The 14295-nt window shown below is 45.9% G+C and overlaps 1 protein-coding gene across 1 annotated transcript; it reads right to left on the reverse strand.

Moving 5' to 3' along the window:
* Positions 1–367: 367 nt before the first annotated feature.
* On the reverse strand, positions 368–11666 carry LOC106552915 (vitelline membrane outer layer protein 1). Its single transcript, XM_087722037.1, has 4 exons — positions 11487–11666; positions 11110–11204; positions 749–903; positions 368–522 (listed from the first exon to the last, which is right to left on the reverse strand). The coding sequence occupies exons 1-4, from the start codon at positions 11664–11666 to the stop codon at positions 368–370; spliced, it is 585 nt and encodes a 194-aa protein (XP_087578163.1).
* Positions 11667–14295: the final 2629 nt, after the last annotated feature.

The raw sequence follows: 14295 nt of genomic DNA on the forward strand, positions 1-14295 counted from the left end.
TCCCTGAAGATGGGATTCAGCACAAGTCTGAAAGCTTGGAAGACAAAACCTCTGGTCCTAGTGACCAACTCAGATTGGATCTTTCAACTTCATCCTGGGACATGTATATTCAGCAGCAAAAATAGCTGGGAACATCAAGTTGACAAAGTTCTTGAAAAGGAATAGGTATCATGCAGAAAAAATTCTACTCATACTCCCACCAAATACAGAAGATGCAACATAATTTTATTTGCATGCAAGCAAGCAGGGTGTAATATTATAGTTTGGTGCTGTGACTTGGATCAAAATGATGAGAGGGAAGACTGCCAATCAGTTGCCAGTCTTTTAACAATCTTTGAAAATATATTTATAGGTGAGAAAACATGTATCAATCATTACAGCAGTAAAAAATCACATCATTGAGTGCTGTGTCATCATCTGTGATTCCCTGTGCATCCTCCACCCTTGTTCTCATCCCACATATGCCATTTGAGGGGCATCTTGTGCTCCATGGGCCAAATTTAGAGCCAAGGTGGCGCAGTGGTTAAATGCACCACTGCAGGCTACTGCTAGATCAGCAGGTCAGCGGTTCAAATCTCACCGGCTCAGGGTTGACTCAGCCTTCCATCCTTCCGAGGTGGGTAAAATGAGGACCCAGATTGTTGGGGGCAATATGCTGACTCTCTGTAAACCGCTTAGAGAGGCCTGAAAGGCCTATGAAGCGGTATATAAGTCTACTGCTATTGCTATTGCTATTTACCCAATTTATTGCCACGGCCTCTCAGGCGCTTTCTACCACTGCACTTGAACTGGATGTTGTTAACTGCTGTATCATCAAACATTCCTTGATGTGGTTCCACTCTCAGAGAAAAAGAAACCAGGAAGCCTTTACGGCAGAATTTATTTTTGGTCCTCTTTCCCCACCTGCCAAAAAAAGACAAAGATAGATAAGCATCTTTTAGTTTCTAAATTAAATCCTTGTCACCAATCCAAGAGATTCAGGCACAATGGCTAAAATCTTGGGGTAGGAATTTATTTTATTTTATTTATTTGTCAGACATGTACAAGAGGAACAGGTATAAATGGGGACAGTAGGACAGGGACGGTAGGCACGCTGGTGCGCTTTTGCATGCCCCCTTTACGGACCTCTTAGGAATGGCGTGAGGTCCATGGTAGACAGTTTAAGGTTGACGCTATGGGGATTTGAGAATGTAACAACGGAGTCAGGTAGAGCATTTCAGGCATTGACCACTCTGTTGGTGAAATCGTATTTTCTGCAATCAAGTTTGGAGCAGTCAACCTTGAGTTTGAATCTATTGTTTGCCCATGTATTATTGAGGTTGAAGCTGAAGTAGTCATTGACAGCTAGGACGTTGTAGCAGACAATTTTGTGTAGTATGCTTAGGTCAGACCATAGGCATCATAGTTCCAGGTTGTCCAAGCCCAAAATTTTGAGCCTGGTGGCATAAGGGATTCTTTTGTGAGCAGAGGAGTGGAGTAGTCTTCTCCTAAAATACCTCTAGACATGTTCAATTGTATTAATGTCCGATATACAATGTGGATTCCAAGCAGATGAGCTGTATTCGAGAATTGGCCTGGCAAAGGTTTTGTATGCCCTAGTTTGCAGTACAATGTTACCGGAGAAGAAGCTTTTAGGTTAACAACTCTTAATGTCTTTTTGGCAATGGAGTTACAGTGAGCTCTGGGACTTAGATTGTTTGAGATGAGTACTCCTAGGTCCTTGACAGAGTGAGCGTCATCTACAAAGTCGTATTCGGCCAGCTTGTATTTGGTGTTCTGATTTTTGATGCCAATGGTAAGACAGAGTATTTGTTAGTTGAGATTTGGAGTTGTCAATTGTGTGACCATTCTGACACATTATCAAGGTCAGTTTGTAGGACATCAGCATTGTCAGTGGTGTTTAATAGTTTTACATCATCAGTGAAGAGGACGCAGCTGCTTATAATACAATCGCAAGGTCATTTATGCAAAGCAGAAAGAGTTCGGGTCCTAAAACGCTGCCTTGGGGGACACCACAGTTGACTGGTACAAGGTTTGATAGGGAACTCCCTATATTGACTACTTGTTGCCTGTTTAACAGGAATGCGGCTATCCAATTGTACACGGTCATATAATGGGCCACATTGCTTGAGAAATTGAAACTGAGGGGTTTTAAACAGATATTCTCTTGAATAAGGCTTAGGTTCCAAGGTCCATTTTTCAATGCTAGGAGAGAAATACCTCTTGAGTTGTTCCTAACCTATGAAAACACTCTTCAGCACTGTCAGAATATTGATGAACTGAAATGGAGGCGTGGTAACAAAGTCAGCCAATGAATAGGCATAGTAACTAGGTCAGTCAATGAGAGCTGTTTTGGAAACTGAAACAGTATTTGCAGGAGGCAGTAGGGAGTCTGGGCATTGCTCACATCTGAGTCTGTGCTGAGAAGCTACACTAATCTAGTCTCTCTGCTGAATTGAAACTGAAACTCATCCAAACTGTTCTCTACTTTCTACCATGTTGGAAAAACCTGCTTCTTGTCATTGTACATTTACTTAGCCATTATTATGTATATAAAGAAGTTAATGAATCCTGCTAAATCAGTTGTCTATGTCTGCTTTCTGGATGTGATTTCTGCAACAAAATCTGACAAGAACCTTTGCTGCTTTCCGGAATGGCCTGTATTTCCATTCAACCAAGACTCTTCTAAAAGTAAGGTGACCAGACATCCCGCTTTTGGCGGGACACCCCCGCTTTTTGATGCATTTTCCCACGTCCCGCCCGCTTTTTAAAAAGGCACGCTTTTTTTGGTGCTCGCAGCTCCCGCCCATCAGCTGCTGGGCTGGCTCATCGTTCTGTTCTATGCTACCACCTACAAATTTAAGCCAGCCCAGCCTGCCGCTCACTGATTTGATTGGCTGGACTTCAGCCAATCAGTGAGCTGGCCAACCAGCTCACTGATTGGCTGGACTCCTTAGCTGAGGACGCATGCGCGAGTCTCCATTTTATTTCGTCTTTGTTTTGGGCAGCTGCGCTTACTCACTGGTGGTGAGTAAATCATGTTTTGTATTGTCTAATTTGGTACCGTGGGAATCGGGAGGCGCTGGGGGGAGGAGACAGCCCCCTTCTCCCCCTTTGGCTTTGTGGAGTTCACAGCCAGCCCCTGTGGTTCCATCCAGAACTTTGCCACCCGTGCCAGCGGCAAAAGCTCTGGAACCACGTGGAAGTTCTCGGGCGGCTGCTCCCTCGCTCTCCTTTGCCGCCCGTTCCAGCGCAGCACAGCCTGTGCTTCCTTCCGACCTTCCCGCAAATGCGCCGCACTCTCCAGAAGGGCTAGGACGGGTCCAGCGGCTAAGCAACGTGCGGCCTTCACCGGGACTGACAGCCGCGGCCAAAGTAGCCCCCGCCGGCCGCCCTCGCTTTTGTCTGCTGGGTAGTGAAGGCGGCGGAGGAGGAGGAGGAGGAAGCAGCCTGGCGTCGCTGCTCGCCGCGCGCTCCCTCGCTTGTAGCCAGGCTTTGGTGCTGCCTTTCCCGCTCTGTGCGTGCTGCCCAGACCTCTTCTCCTTCCGTGGAGTCCGTTCGTGAATCAATGGGATTCGCCGCAGAAGGAAGAGAGGTCGTGGCAGCGGCAGACGCCAGCAGAGAACGTCCCCTCGCTTCTGGGGCTTCCTTCTGGGGCTTCCGCTGCTGTCCCGACCTCTCTTCCTTCCGTGGAGTCCATTCGTGAATCAATGGGATTCGCCGCGGAAGGAAGAGAGGTCGTGGCAGCGGCAGACACCAGCAGAGAACGTCCCCTCGCTTCTGGGGCTTCCTTCTGGGGCTTCCGCTGCTGTCCAAACCTCTCTTCCTTCCGTGGAGTCCGTTCGTGAATCAATGGGATTCTCCGCGGAAGGAAGAGAGGTCGTGGCAGCGGCAGACGCCAGCAGAGAATGTCCCCTCGCTTCTGGGGCTTCCTTCTTGGGCTTTCGCTGCTGTCCCGACCTCTCTTCCTTCCGTGGAGTCCGTTCGTGAATCAATGGGATTCGCCGCGGAAGGAGGTGAGGTCATGGCAGCGGCAGACGCCAGCAGAGAACGTCCCCTCGCTTCTGGGGTTCCCCGCTGCTGTCCCGACCTCTCTTCCTTCCGTGGAGTCCGTTCGTGAATCAATGGGATTCGCCGCGGAAGGAAGAGAGGTCGTGGCAGCGGCAGACGCCAGCAGAGAACGTCCCCTCGCTTCTGGGGCTCCCCGCTGCTGTCCCGACCTCTCCTCCTTCCGTGGAGTCCGTTCGTGAATCAATGGGATTCGCCGTGGAAGGAAGAGAGGTCGTGGCAGCGGCAGACGCCAGCAGAGAATGTCCTCTGGCTTCTGGGGCTCCCCGCTGCTGTCCCGACCTCTCCTCCTCCACAAACGTGGAGTCCGTTTGTGAATCAATGGGATTCGCAGCGGAAGGAAGAGAGGTTGTGGCAGAAAACATAAAGAAAGGGATGGGAGGGAGGGAAGGAAGGAAGGCAGTTTATGTTGAAACAGAAAATATTATATAAGGAAGAAAATGGAAATAACTTAGGAAGGAAGGAAGGAAGGAAGGAAGGAAGGAAGGAAGGAAGGAAGGAAGGAATTGCACTTAATATTGAAGGAAAAGAGAATGAAGGAAAAAGTATTGGAAGGATTGAAAGAAGGAAGGAGGAACAAAGAATTACACTTAATATTGAAATGGAAAAGAAAATATAATGAATGAAAGAAGAAGTATACAGGGCGGGGCATAACCTTTTCCTAGGGGGTCACAGCAACACTTGTAATAACAACACAAATAATTCATACACCATTCGAAAGCCCATCAAAAACTGAGTTTATTGACACGATTTAATAGTCAGTATGACCACCATTAGCCCTTCGAACAGCATTCAAACGAGGTGGATAAGAACACAACAAATCTTCAAACAGTTCCGTTCGATTTTCCAGATTTTCCAGAGGGCGGGGCATAACCTTTTCCTAGGGGGTCACAGCAAGATCGACAGCAGTTTACAACTTCCGCGACACCTCATTTTAAAGCCCATAAAAAACTGAATTGAATGAGCTATTAAATGTTAAATTTGTTTCGGTTGAAACTTTGAGAATGAATTTGGAAACTGTGTTGAAAAATCTGGAAAATCGAACGGAACTGTTTGAAGATTTGTTGTGTTCTTATCCACCTCGTTTGAATGCTGTTCAAAGGGCTAATGGTGGTCATACTGACTATTAAATCGTGTCAATAAACTCAGTTTTTGATGGGCTTTCGAATGGTGTATGAATTATTTGTGTTGTTATTACAAGTGTTGCTGTGACCCCCTAGGAAAAGGTTATGCCCCGCCCTGTAGGAAGGAAGGGAAGGAAGGAAGGAAGGAAGATCTGCTGACTCTGCCTGCCTGCTGGTAAGTGAGCTGGGTTTTTTCTTTTATTTTTTAAATGTATTTTAAAATAATATTTTATTTATTGTGCATATGATTTTTAAAAATAGTGTTATTCTGTATTGATTCTTTTTTTCAATTGTTCTTAAACTATTTTAAAAAAGATTCTATCCAAAATAAATTGAAACAAGCCATTTTTAAAATTTCTATGCACAATACTTTGAAATGGACTCAGGAGTCATGATTGACATTGAGTGAATTTGCACTTTTAATAATCAGGAAGATACAATGACATTGAAAAAAGTGACTGATGATCATTTTTCACACTTAGCGACCGTTGCGACTATTTTTCACACTTAGCGACCGTTGCAGCATCCTCATGGTCACGTGATCAAAATTTTGTTTGGCAACAGATTCGTATTTATGCTGGTTTCAGTGTCCTGGGGTGATCTTTTGACAAATTTTTTTTTTTTTAATCAAGGCCCCCCTCCCCCCGGTCAAGGGCGTCCCTCTTTTCCAATCTGAAAATCTGGTCACCTTATCTAAAAGAGAATTTGACAACTAGACAGATTCTTTGGGTATTAAAATTTTCTTTACCATTCAATTCAATTCAATTTATTAAATTTATATGCCACCCTTTTCCCCCGAAGGGGACTCAGGGCGGCTCACAACTCGAACCGGGAAGGGGAATACAGACAAAAGATTTAAAAGCAACAACATAACAATATATAATTTAAAAACTCACAACAGTCATACCATTCGAGAAGGGGGCAACAACTCTTTAGCCCCAGGCCTGTCGGAACAACCAGGTTTTGAGGGCTTTGCGGAAGGCCTGGAGGGTGGTGAGGGTACGAATCTCCATGGGGAGTTCGTTCCAGCGGGTCGGAGCAGCCACAGAGAAGGCTCTCCTCCGGGTAGTTGCCAGTCGACACTGGCCGGTGGATGGAATTTGGAGGAGGTCTAATCTGTGGGATCTAATCGGTCTAGTGGAGGTAATTGGCAGCAGGTGGTATCTCAAGTACCCAGGTCCAATACCATGAAGGGCTTTATAAGTAACGACTAGCGCCTTGAAGCATATCTGGAGACCAATAGGCAGCCAGTGCAGCTCGCGGAGGATACGTGTTACGTGGGTGAACCGAAATACACCCACAATAGCTCGCGCGGCTGCATTCTGGACAAGCTGAGGTCTCCGAATACTCTTCAAGGGCAGCCCCATGTAGTAGTAGTCCAGTCTAGAGGTCACAAGGACATGAGTGACTGTTATGAGGGCCTCCCGGTTCAGATAGGGACGCAACTGGTGCATCAGGCGAACCTGGGCAAATGCCCCCCTGGTCACAGCCGACAAGTGGTGTTCAAGAGTCAGCTGTGGGTCCAAGAGGACTCCCAAATTGCGAACCCTGTCTGAGGGGCGTACTGTTTGACCCCCCAGCCTGAGAGATGGAACACTTGGCCAATTAGTGGGAGGGAAGCACAGCAGCCACTCGGTCTTATCTGGATTGAGTACAAGCTTGTTAACCCCCATCCAGTCTCTAACAGCCTCGAGGCACTGGCACATCATGTCAACCGCTTCATTGAGTTGGCACGGGGCGGACAGATACAGCTGCGTATCGTCCGCATACTGATGGTATTTTATCCCGTGCCGTCAAATGATCTCACCCAGCGGCTTCATGTAGATATTAAACAGGAGGGGGGACAGAACTGAACCCTGCGGCACCCCATAATTCAGGGGCCTAGGGGTCAATCTGTGCCCTCTGACTAACACCGACTGCGACCTGTCCGAGAGGTAAGAGGAGAACCACCGTAGGAGAGTGCCTCCCACCCCCACCTCCCGCAGTCGTTGCAGAAGGATACCATGGTCGATGGTATTGAAAGCCGCTGAGAGGTCAAGGAGCACTAGGACGGAGGCATGACCTCCGTCCCTGGCTCTCCAGAGATCATCGATCAATGTGACCAAAGCGGTTTCCGTGCTGTAGCCAGGTCTAAATCCTGACTGGAAGGGATCTAGATAATTGGTTTCCTCCAAGGACCGCCGGAGTTGAAAGGCTACCACTTTCTCAACAACCTTCCCCACAAAGGGGAGGTTGGAGACTGGACGATAGTTGTTTAAGACAGCTGGATCCAAAGATGGCTTCTTCAGAAGGGGTCTCACCACCGCCGCCTTTAAAGCGGGGGGGGAGAACCCCTCCCGAAGGGAGGCAGTAATAACCACCTGGATCCAGCCCCGTGTCACCTCCCTGCTGTTTGCAACCAGCCAGGAGGGGCACGTGGAGGCACTTACAGCTCCCATGGCCTTGTCCATGTCCTCAGGGGTAACAGCTTGGAAATCAATCCAGTGATGTCCTTCCAGATTCTCCCCTGGTGCCTCGGCTGGTTCTGTGCAATTGGAGTCCAGGTCCATCCGAAGCCGAGCTACTTTATCCGCAAGGAATTGGACGTAATCCTCAGCTCTGCCCTGCAAAGGATCACTCATATCCCTCCTGTTTAGGAGGGAACGGGTTATCCTGAACAGGGCGGCTGGGCGTGACTCAGCGGAAGCAATCAGAGAGGCAATGTGTCTTCTTTTAGTCGTCCTGATTGCCCGAAGATAGGCACTGATGCTGGATGTTAAAAGCACTCGATCTGACTCGGACTTACTGGATCTCCATCGTTGCTCTAGGCGTCTCTTTTGGCGCTTCATTTCCCGGAGTTCCTCAGTAAACCAAGGGGCCCTCCTGGATCCACTGCCTTGGATCGGCCATAAAGGCACAATCCGGTTAAGAGCCCCTGCCGCTGCTGAATTCCAAGCAGCAACCAGAGTCTCCGCTGGACTGCGGGCGAGGGTATCAGGAACAACCCCAAGCTCCGTCTGAAAGCCCGAAGGGTCCATAAGTCGCCTGGGGTGGAACCACCTAATCGGTTCCTCCTCCCTACAGTGGGGGTTTGGTCTCCGAAAGTCAAGCCTTAGTAGGTAGTGGTCTGACCATGACAGGGGTAAGGTCTCACTACCCCTCAAACCAAGATCACAACTCCACTGCTCCGAGAGGAATACGAGGTCGAGCATGTGACCCGCCGAGTGAGTCGGGCCCCGAATTACTTGGGTCAAGCCCATGGCTGTCATGGAAGCCATGAACTCCTGTGCTCCATCAGAGTGTTCACCGAGCGAAGGCAAATTGAAATCCTCCAGAACCATAAGCCTGGGAAACTCAATTGCCAGCTCAGCTACTGACTCGAGGAGCGAGAGGAGGGCTGCTGCAACACTGTTGGGAGGCAGGTACGTTAACAGCAGGCCCACTTGACCCTTGAGGTCCAACTTCACCAGCAAGGACTCACACCTGACAAGCTCCGGAGCAGGGATCCTACGAGGTACTAGAGACTCTCGGATAACAATAGCCACTCCCCCACCCCTTTACTGGGGTCGCAGCTGATGTAGCACCTGAAAACCATCTGGGCACATCTCTACGAGGGGGACTCCTCCCTCCGGGCCCAGCCAGGTTTCAGTAATACATGCCAGGTCTGCCCTCTCGTCTAAGATTAAGTCCCGGACGAGGGGAGCCTTGTGAACTACAGACCTGGCATTTAGCGACAGCAGCCTGAGATCAGGGTCCTGATTACTTGCGCCATCTGGCCTTGGAGTGGGACTCATAGGGCCAGAAGGAGGGATCTCTGTAACGTAGCGAGCCCTCCTTCCCCGGTAAAGGCCAGCCCTAAAGTCCCCGCCATATCTGCCCCTCCCTGTTAAGACCGTAATGCTCCGGCCCACTCCCATGTCCATAGTCCCTCCACCCACCCCCACAGGCCCCGCATTTCCTGACAGGCCCTTCGAATCAGTCATCCTGAGATTGGAACAGGCCCAGATCCCCCCATCACTTCTGCAAAGCACTCAGTGTGGGGGAACCCGGTTCCCATCCCAATCTCGCTTGCACACTCAAACACTCACTCACTCACACCCCCACAAAAATTTTAAAAGATACAACAGTATAATATAAAAGGGGATTACACAAGTTAAAAGTTAAAAGTGTGGGATCATTCAATCAAATACATACGTACCACATGCACTCCCCATATAAAAGGAAAATTGCGCAGCTATTTAAGATATTCGAGTAAAGTTTGTACCATGTGGAATGGGAAAAAGGAATGATTACCCTTAAGATTAGTTGTTCTGTTTGCTTCACCTAACTAAAACAAATGAAACAGGATATTTGTACCAATACCCCCTGTGGGGAGGTAAATGAGTAATGAATGTCATGTCTCTGTTTTGGGAGATTGTGTAGAGGTCTACATGACACAGGGAAGGGGTCTACATGACAGAGGAAGGCCAGGTACTTTGGGATGATCAATAAGTTGTCTAAGAGTATAAAAGACTGTAAACAACTGCCATTCGGGGTTCAGGTTTTGCTCCTGAACCTTTGCGCAAATAAACCTTTCCTTTGACAAAGAGCTGGTCTTGTCTCATTTTCTGCTACATTTCAGTGGGAGTTAATCCATTTATAAGTAGTATAAAGGCTCTTAACCAACTTATAGTTGCTTGTTATTAGTAGCTCAAGCATTCATAATGTATTCAAGGAAGATACAAAAGCAAAAAATGCAGGGGCTTTATTTGATTTTAAGTTTTACCTCTGGACATTTAATACAGAATATCAGAGTTGGAAGGAACCTTGGAGATCTTCTAGTTACAAGGAAGGCAAATAGATTCATGAACTACAAAATGGAAGAAGTATGCGGGAAACTAAAATCCACAAGGGGTCTTGTTGGAATAAATGCATGCTAGGGAAGAAGAGCCAAAGGGACCAAATGAGATACACCAGTGACGTGCGGCCAGCTTTAGCCCTGGTGAGGCACATTTTAGACTTGTGGACTTCAACTCCCAGAATTCCACAGCCAGGCATGCTCAGTTCCAATTTAAAGTGACAGCATTTTTCCCCCTTGCAAAATAAGTTTTCCCATTCTTTTTCTTCTCCCTCCCCCTCCTTCCTCCTTCTCTCCCCCTTCCCCCTCTCTCAAACAGACACACGCACACAGAGAACTTCGATCCCTCTCTCATTCACTCACTCTCAAACACAAACACAGAAGTTGCATTGAATATATTTTCCAAAGGCTTGAAAGCAGCTCCTCTGCCATACCCCATCCTTCCCCTGCTGCCTTCCGATCAAACTTTTTGAATTCCTCCCCCCTCCCCACACGCACCTTTTCCAGCTGTTTCAGAGACGATTTCAACTCTGCTTCTCCCTGCCCTGCCCTGCCCTGCCCTCCCCTCTTGAAAAGCCAGAGCTCTGAAGTCAGACTGAGCTAGTCGCTCCCAGAGAACTCTAAAAAGCCTCTAAAAATGCCCTCAACAGGAGGCGAGAGAATACGTGCCTCATTTGCATAAGAAATTCTTCGCTTGTTAACCCTTGCTTAACTCTTAAAAGGTGAAAAATTCCTTATGCAAAAGAGGCCCCTAGTTCTCTGGCCTCCTCCTAGTTAATACTGAGAGCAGACACCAAGCCACTGTGACTTGAAATCTGGTAGCAACTACCCTGGCTTTAATTATTTTAAGAAAATTATTTAAAATCCTTTCCTTTCCCTGAGGAGACTGGTGAGGTCCTGCCTCCCTTGCCTCTAGTGACTGCACGTCCCTGAGATACACTTACTATGGCTCACAAACTATTAGTTACACCACTGCACAACTCAGGAATACAAAAATCTCTCATCCACGTCTCAGCATCAGCAGCTTTTTCAGAAAGGTCATCTCCTCTCCCAATCTTCATGACAAGGAAATGAAATATGGTAAGAAAATCAGTTACTCATGGTCCAACTCTAGACTCAATTACTACACTATCGTCACAGTACAAGCGGATGCCATTCAGACCTGTATTGTCAAGTGTCCATTTGTCTTTGTCCACCTAAGAAAATATTTACCTTGGTAAAGTTCTAGATCACCCTTTCTCCACTCGCTGTCCTTCAGATTTCAATTCTCTTACTCATAAATATTGGAAAATGAATTGGATCAAGATTAGATCTGCCACACAATATTCAAACTCAATATCCAAACTCAATTCAATTTTTTAGTTGTAGAATCAAAAGTGCAAAGCATCAACACAATTACTTCTTGATTGCCTTACTTGAAAGATAAGCAATTTCAGAATATTTAGACGTGAAGGAGCATCAGAAAAGTAAATGTTTACCTTCAGGGTGAATCCAGTAGCATAGCCAGAAGTGCAAAATGAAATTGGTCCCCATTCACCATAGGAACCCCCATTTGACACCCTGAGCACAGAAGAATAATTTCGGGCTTCAGTATTCCACAGGCAGCAGGAGATAGTCAAGAGAAGGGCGGAGCAGGCTGAGAGATCCATGGAAACCATTCTGCTTCTTGAAACAGAAAACTCTTCAGAAATTGTAGCATTCAGAAACCAGAAATCAATCATAAACTATCCACAATACCACCCTCATGAAATCATGCTTTTCAATTCTTTTGTTTTGTGGCTTTTCATCACCATCCCAAGGAGTAAAAATAAATAAGTAAGTAATTTGCCCAGCCCCTTTCATTGAGGAAATCCTGCTTTTGGATTCTATGAAAAAGCCTAGAAATTCTAGAAGGTCACTTTGCTTTCTGATGCATGTATTGGGTCATCTTGCCCACAAGGCCATCACTTTGTACGTAGGGGAGATTGTCAACCCAGCCACTTAGCAAGTGTGCCCATTAAACATTTTCAACGTTCCAAATTGGCCCACACATCAAAAGACTCACACGCATTAAGGTACACCTTAATGGTTTTTTTTCCTTTCTTACTCTTTAGCTTTTCTATTTTTCACACTCCATAGATTCGCTAGCCTTGTCTTATTCTTTGCTTTAACTTCTCAATCTGTCCCTCCTTCTCAAATGCGAAAGGCATGTCTCACTTTTATGTTCACACTAATATTTAGAGCAGGAAAAAGGTATCCATATTCCACTAAACCACCCATATTTCTACTCTTCCAAACAACTAGATGTATCTAATGCTGACTTAATCTCCCTGGTCTCCGTTGACTGCTCTCTGTAGCTTTACTTACTGTCTTCCTGCAGTTAATTTTCCTACTGCGAGAATTGGAAAGATTTTAAATGGAACAACTGTTTGTAGGTGGGATGGAAATAGGGGCAGGGACATGAAACAAAAAACTGCTTGTCACTGTTCTCTGAAAATATGTTCTAGTTTATTAGCATTTTGCTCTACTCCACTGAATTCTTAGCTGATGCTTAATTCTATTATGTTTATTAAAGATGCTGAACTATAAAAACTATAAAAACAAGACTTTCAGTACCCATGGGCCACACTTAACACCAGGATGGGAGTTGACAAGCCCCATATTGAGCATCGTAGTCATGACGGTGATGATGATGATGATGATGATGATGATGATGATGATGATGACGACGACGACGACGACGATGATGATGAAAAGCCATTATTAGCTAAAGAGAACCTAGAGATATTTTTAAGAAGTGTTGTCTATTTTAGATGTTTATCGTTTGGTATATTGTTAGAATTCAGACTATTAATTTCACTCATTAAATTGTGCATAATGTGATCACACAAAGAGATTTTATATATTTCCACCTGGAAATGACAGGAAGTCAAGATGCTAATTTTTAATATTTACAGTCAGAAGAGACTTGTGAATGATGCGGAGGGGAGCATAAATTACATACTTCTGCAATAAGCTATAGTTTGTGCAGCACAACAGAGGTTTACATATTACTAACTCAAACAAACCATATTATGGGTTACCACTATGTAGCTTTCCAGCCATTAGAAAGAATAGATCGCTTTCTTTTTACTACATTGAGTAAAACACACAATATTATCTATGTGGTATTGAGGGAAGCCAACATTATTAATCCTGTGTTCATGCTGATCCCATCATTGCATGGTCATTCCAAGAACAGTTGCAGGCATGCAGTAGACCCAACACCAGTGACTGTGTGAAATGGGGTTGGTTTTTTTTGCTAAAAAAGATTTTTTTTAAGTGTGTAAAATGCCCTGGAAAACTTTCACATTTTCAAAACTACAAACTCTTTAAGTTCTTCAAATTGTACCCATTTTTACCTAATACTTTCTTGATATTTATCCCATATAGTCTTGTCACCATTCCATTCAACAATTTGCATATCAATATGTCTATGTGGGTCTTTTTCTGCAGAAGAGTTAACCAAGAAATTCTACTGACTCTATATTTACTGTCTTTAAGTTTTGAAATGGATTATTTAGTTCAGGGGTCGGCAACTCTAAACACTCAAGGAGCCACACAGGTCCTAAACGGAAGCCCCCTGTTCAATTCTGGAGCCGATCGGAAGTCCGGTTCCACCATCATAGTCTCCTCCTAGGGCAGCATCCTTTTTCCTCTACCTGTCCTAACCGAAAGCCCTATCAATGGTGGAGCCAATTGGTGACACGGAACCACGGAAGATGGATGAACAAGCCACATGCGGCTCTAGAACTTAGGGTTGCTGACCCATGATTTAGGTGGATCTAGAAGAAATGCTGAAGCTAAGTGCTCAAAATATGGTTTTTAAACTGATTGCTGAAACTAATTGCTGAATTGATTTCTGAAAATTAACTGTCAGAACAAATTGCTGAACTATATCACGGCAAAATAATAATGTCATGGAAACTTTTTCTAATCAGTTGTAGTCAATCTGCCCTATACAGTGTAACTTATGACCTGAAGAGAACATGTCCTAACATCTTGTTCCAAGAATCATTGTGTTTGGATTGCATCAACTGGCTGGCCCTGCCCAGCCCTCCCATCCCAGGAGTCCCCACATGATCTGTTTTGGCTGCAGGTAAGAGCAGGGCACATGCAGAGCCTTGGGGAAGGCAAAAAACGGGCCAACTGGAAGTTCGGGAAGACTAGAAATGGGCCCATTTCCTGCTTCCAGAGAGCCTCTGGAGTCTGGGGAGGCTGTTTTTGCCCTCCCAGAGGCTCAAGGAAAGCCTAACCCTAACCCTAAAC

Source organism: Thamnophis sirtalis, unplaced genomic scaffold, assembly GCF_051295495.1.
Source record: "Thamnophis sirtalis isolate CommonGarterSnake01/CBP01778 unplaced genomic scaffold, rThaSir2_p1.2 scaffold_8, whole genome shotgun sequence".
Lineage (NCBI taxonomy): Eukaryota > Metazoa > Chordata > Lepidosauria > Squamata > Natricidae > Thamnophis > Thamnophis sirtalis.

Coding starts and splice junctions, on each gene's coding strand:
- LOC106552915 (XM_087722037.1), bottom strand. CDS start 11,666: ATGGTTTCCATGGATCTCTCAGCCTGCTCCGCCCTTCTCTTGACTATC. Junction 11,205..11,486: donor CTACTGGATTCACCCTGAAG/GTAAACATTTAC, acceptor ATATTTTCTTAG/GTGGACAAAGACAAATGGAC. Junction 523..748: donor GCGCCTGAGAGGCCGTGGCA/ATAAATTGGGTA, acceptor GGTGCATTTAAC/CACTGCGCCACCTTGGCTCT.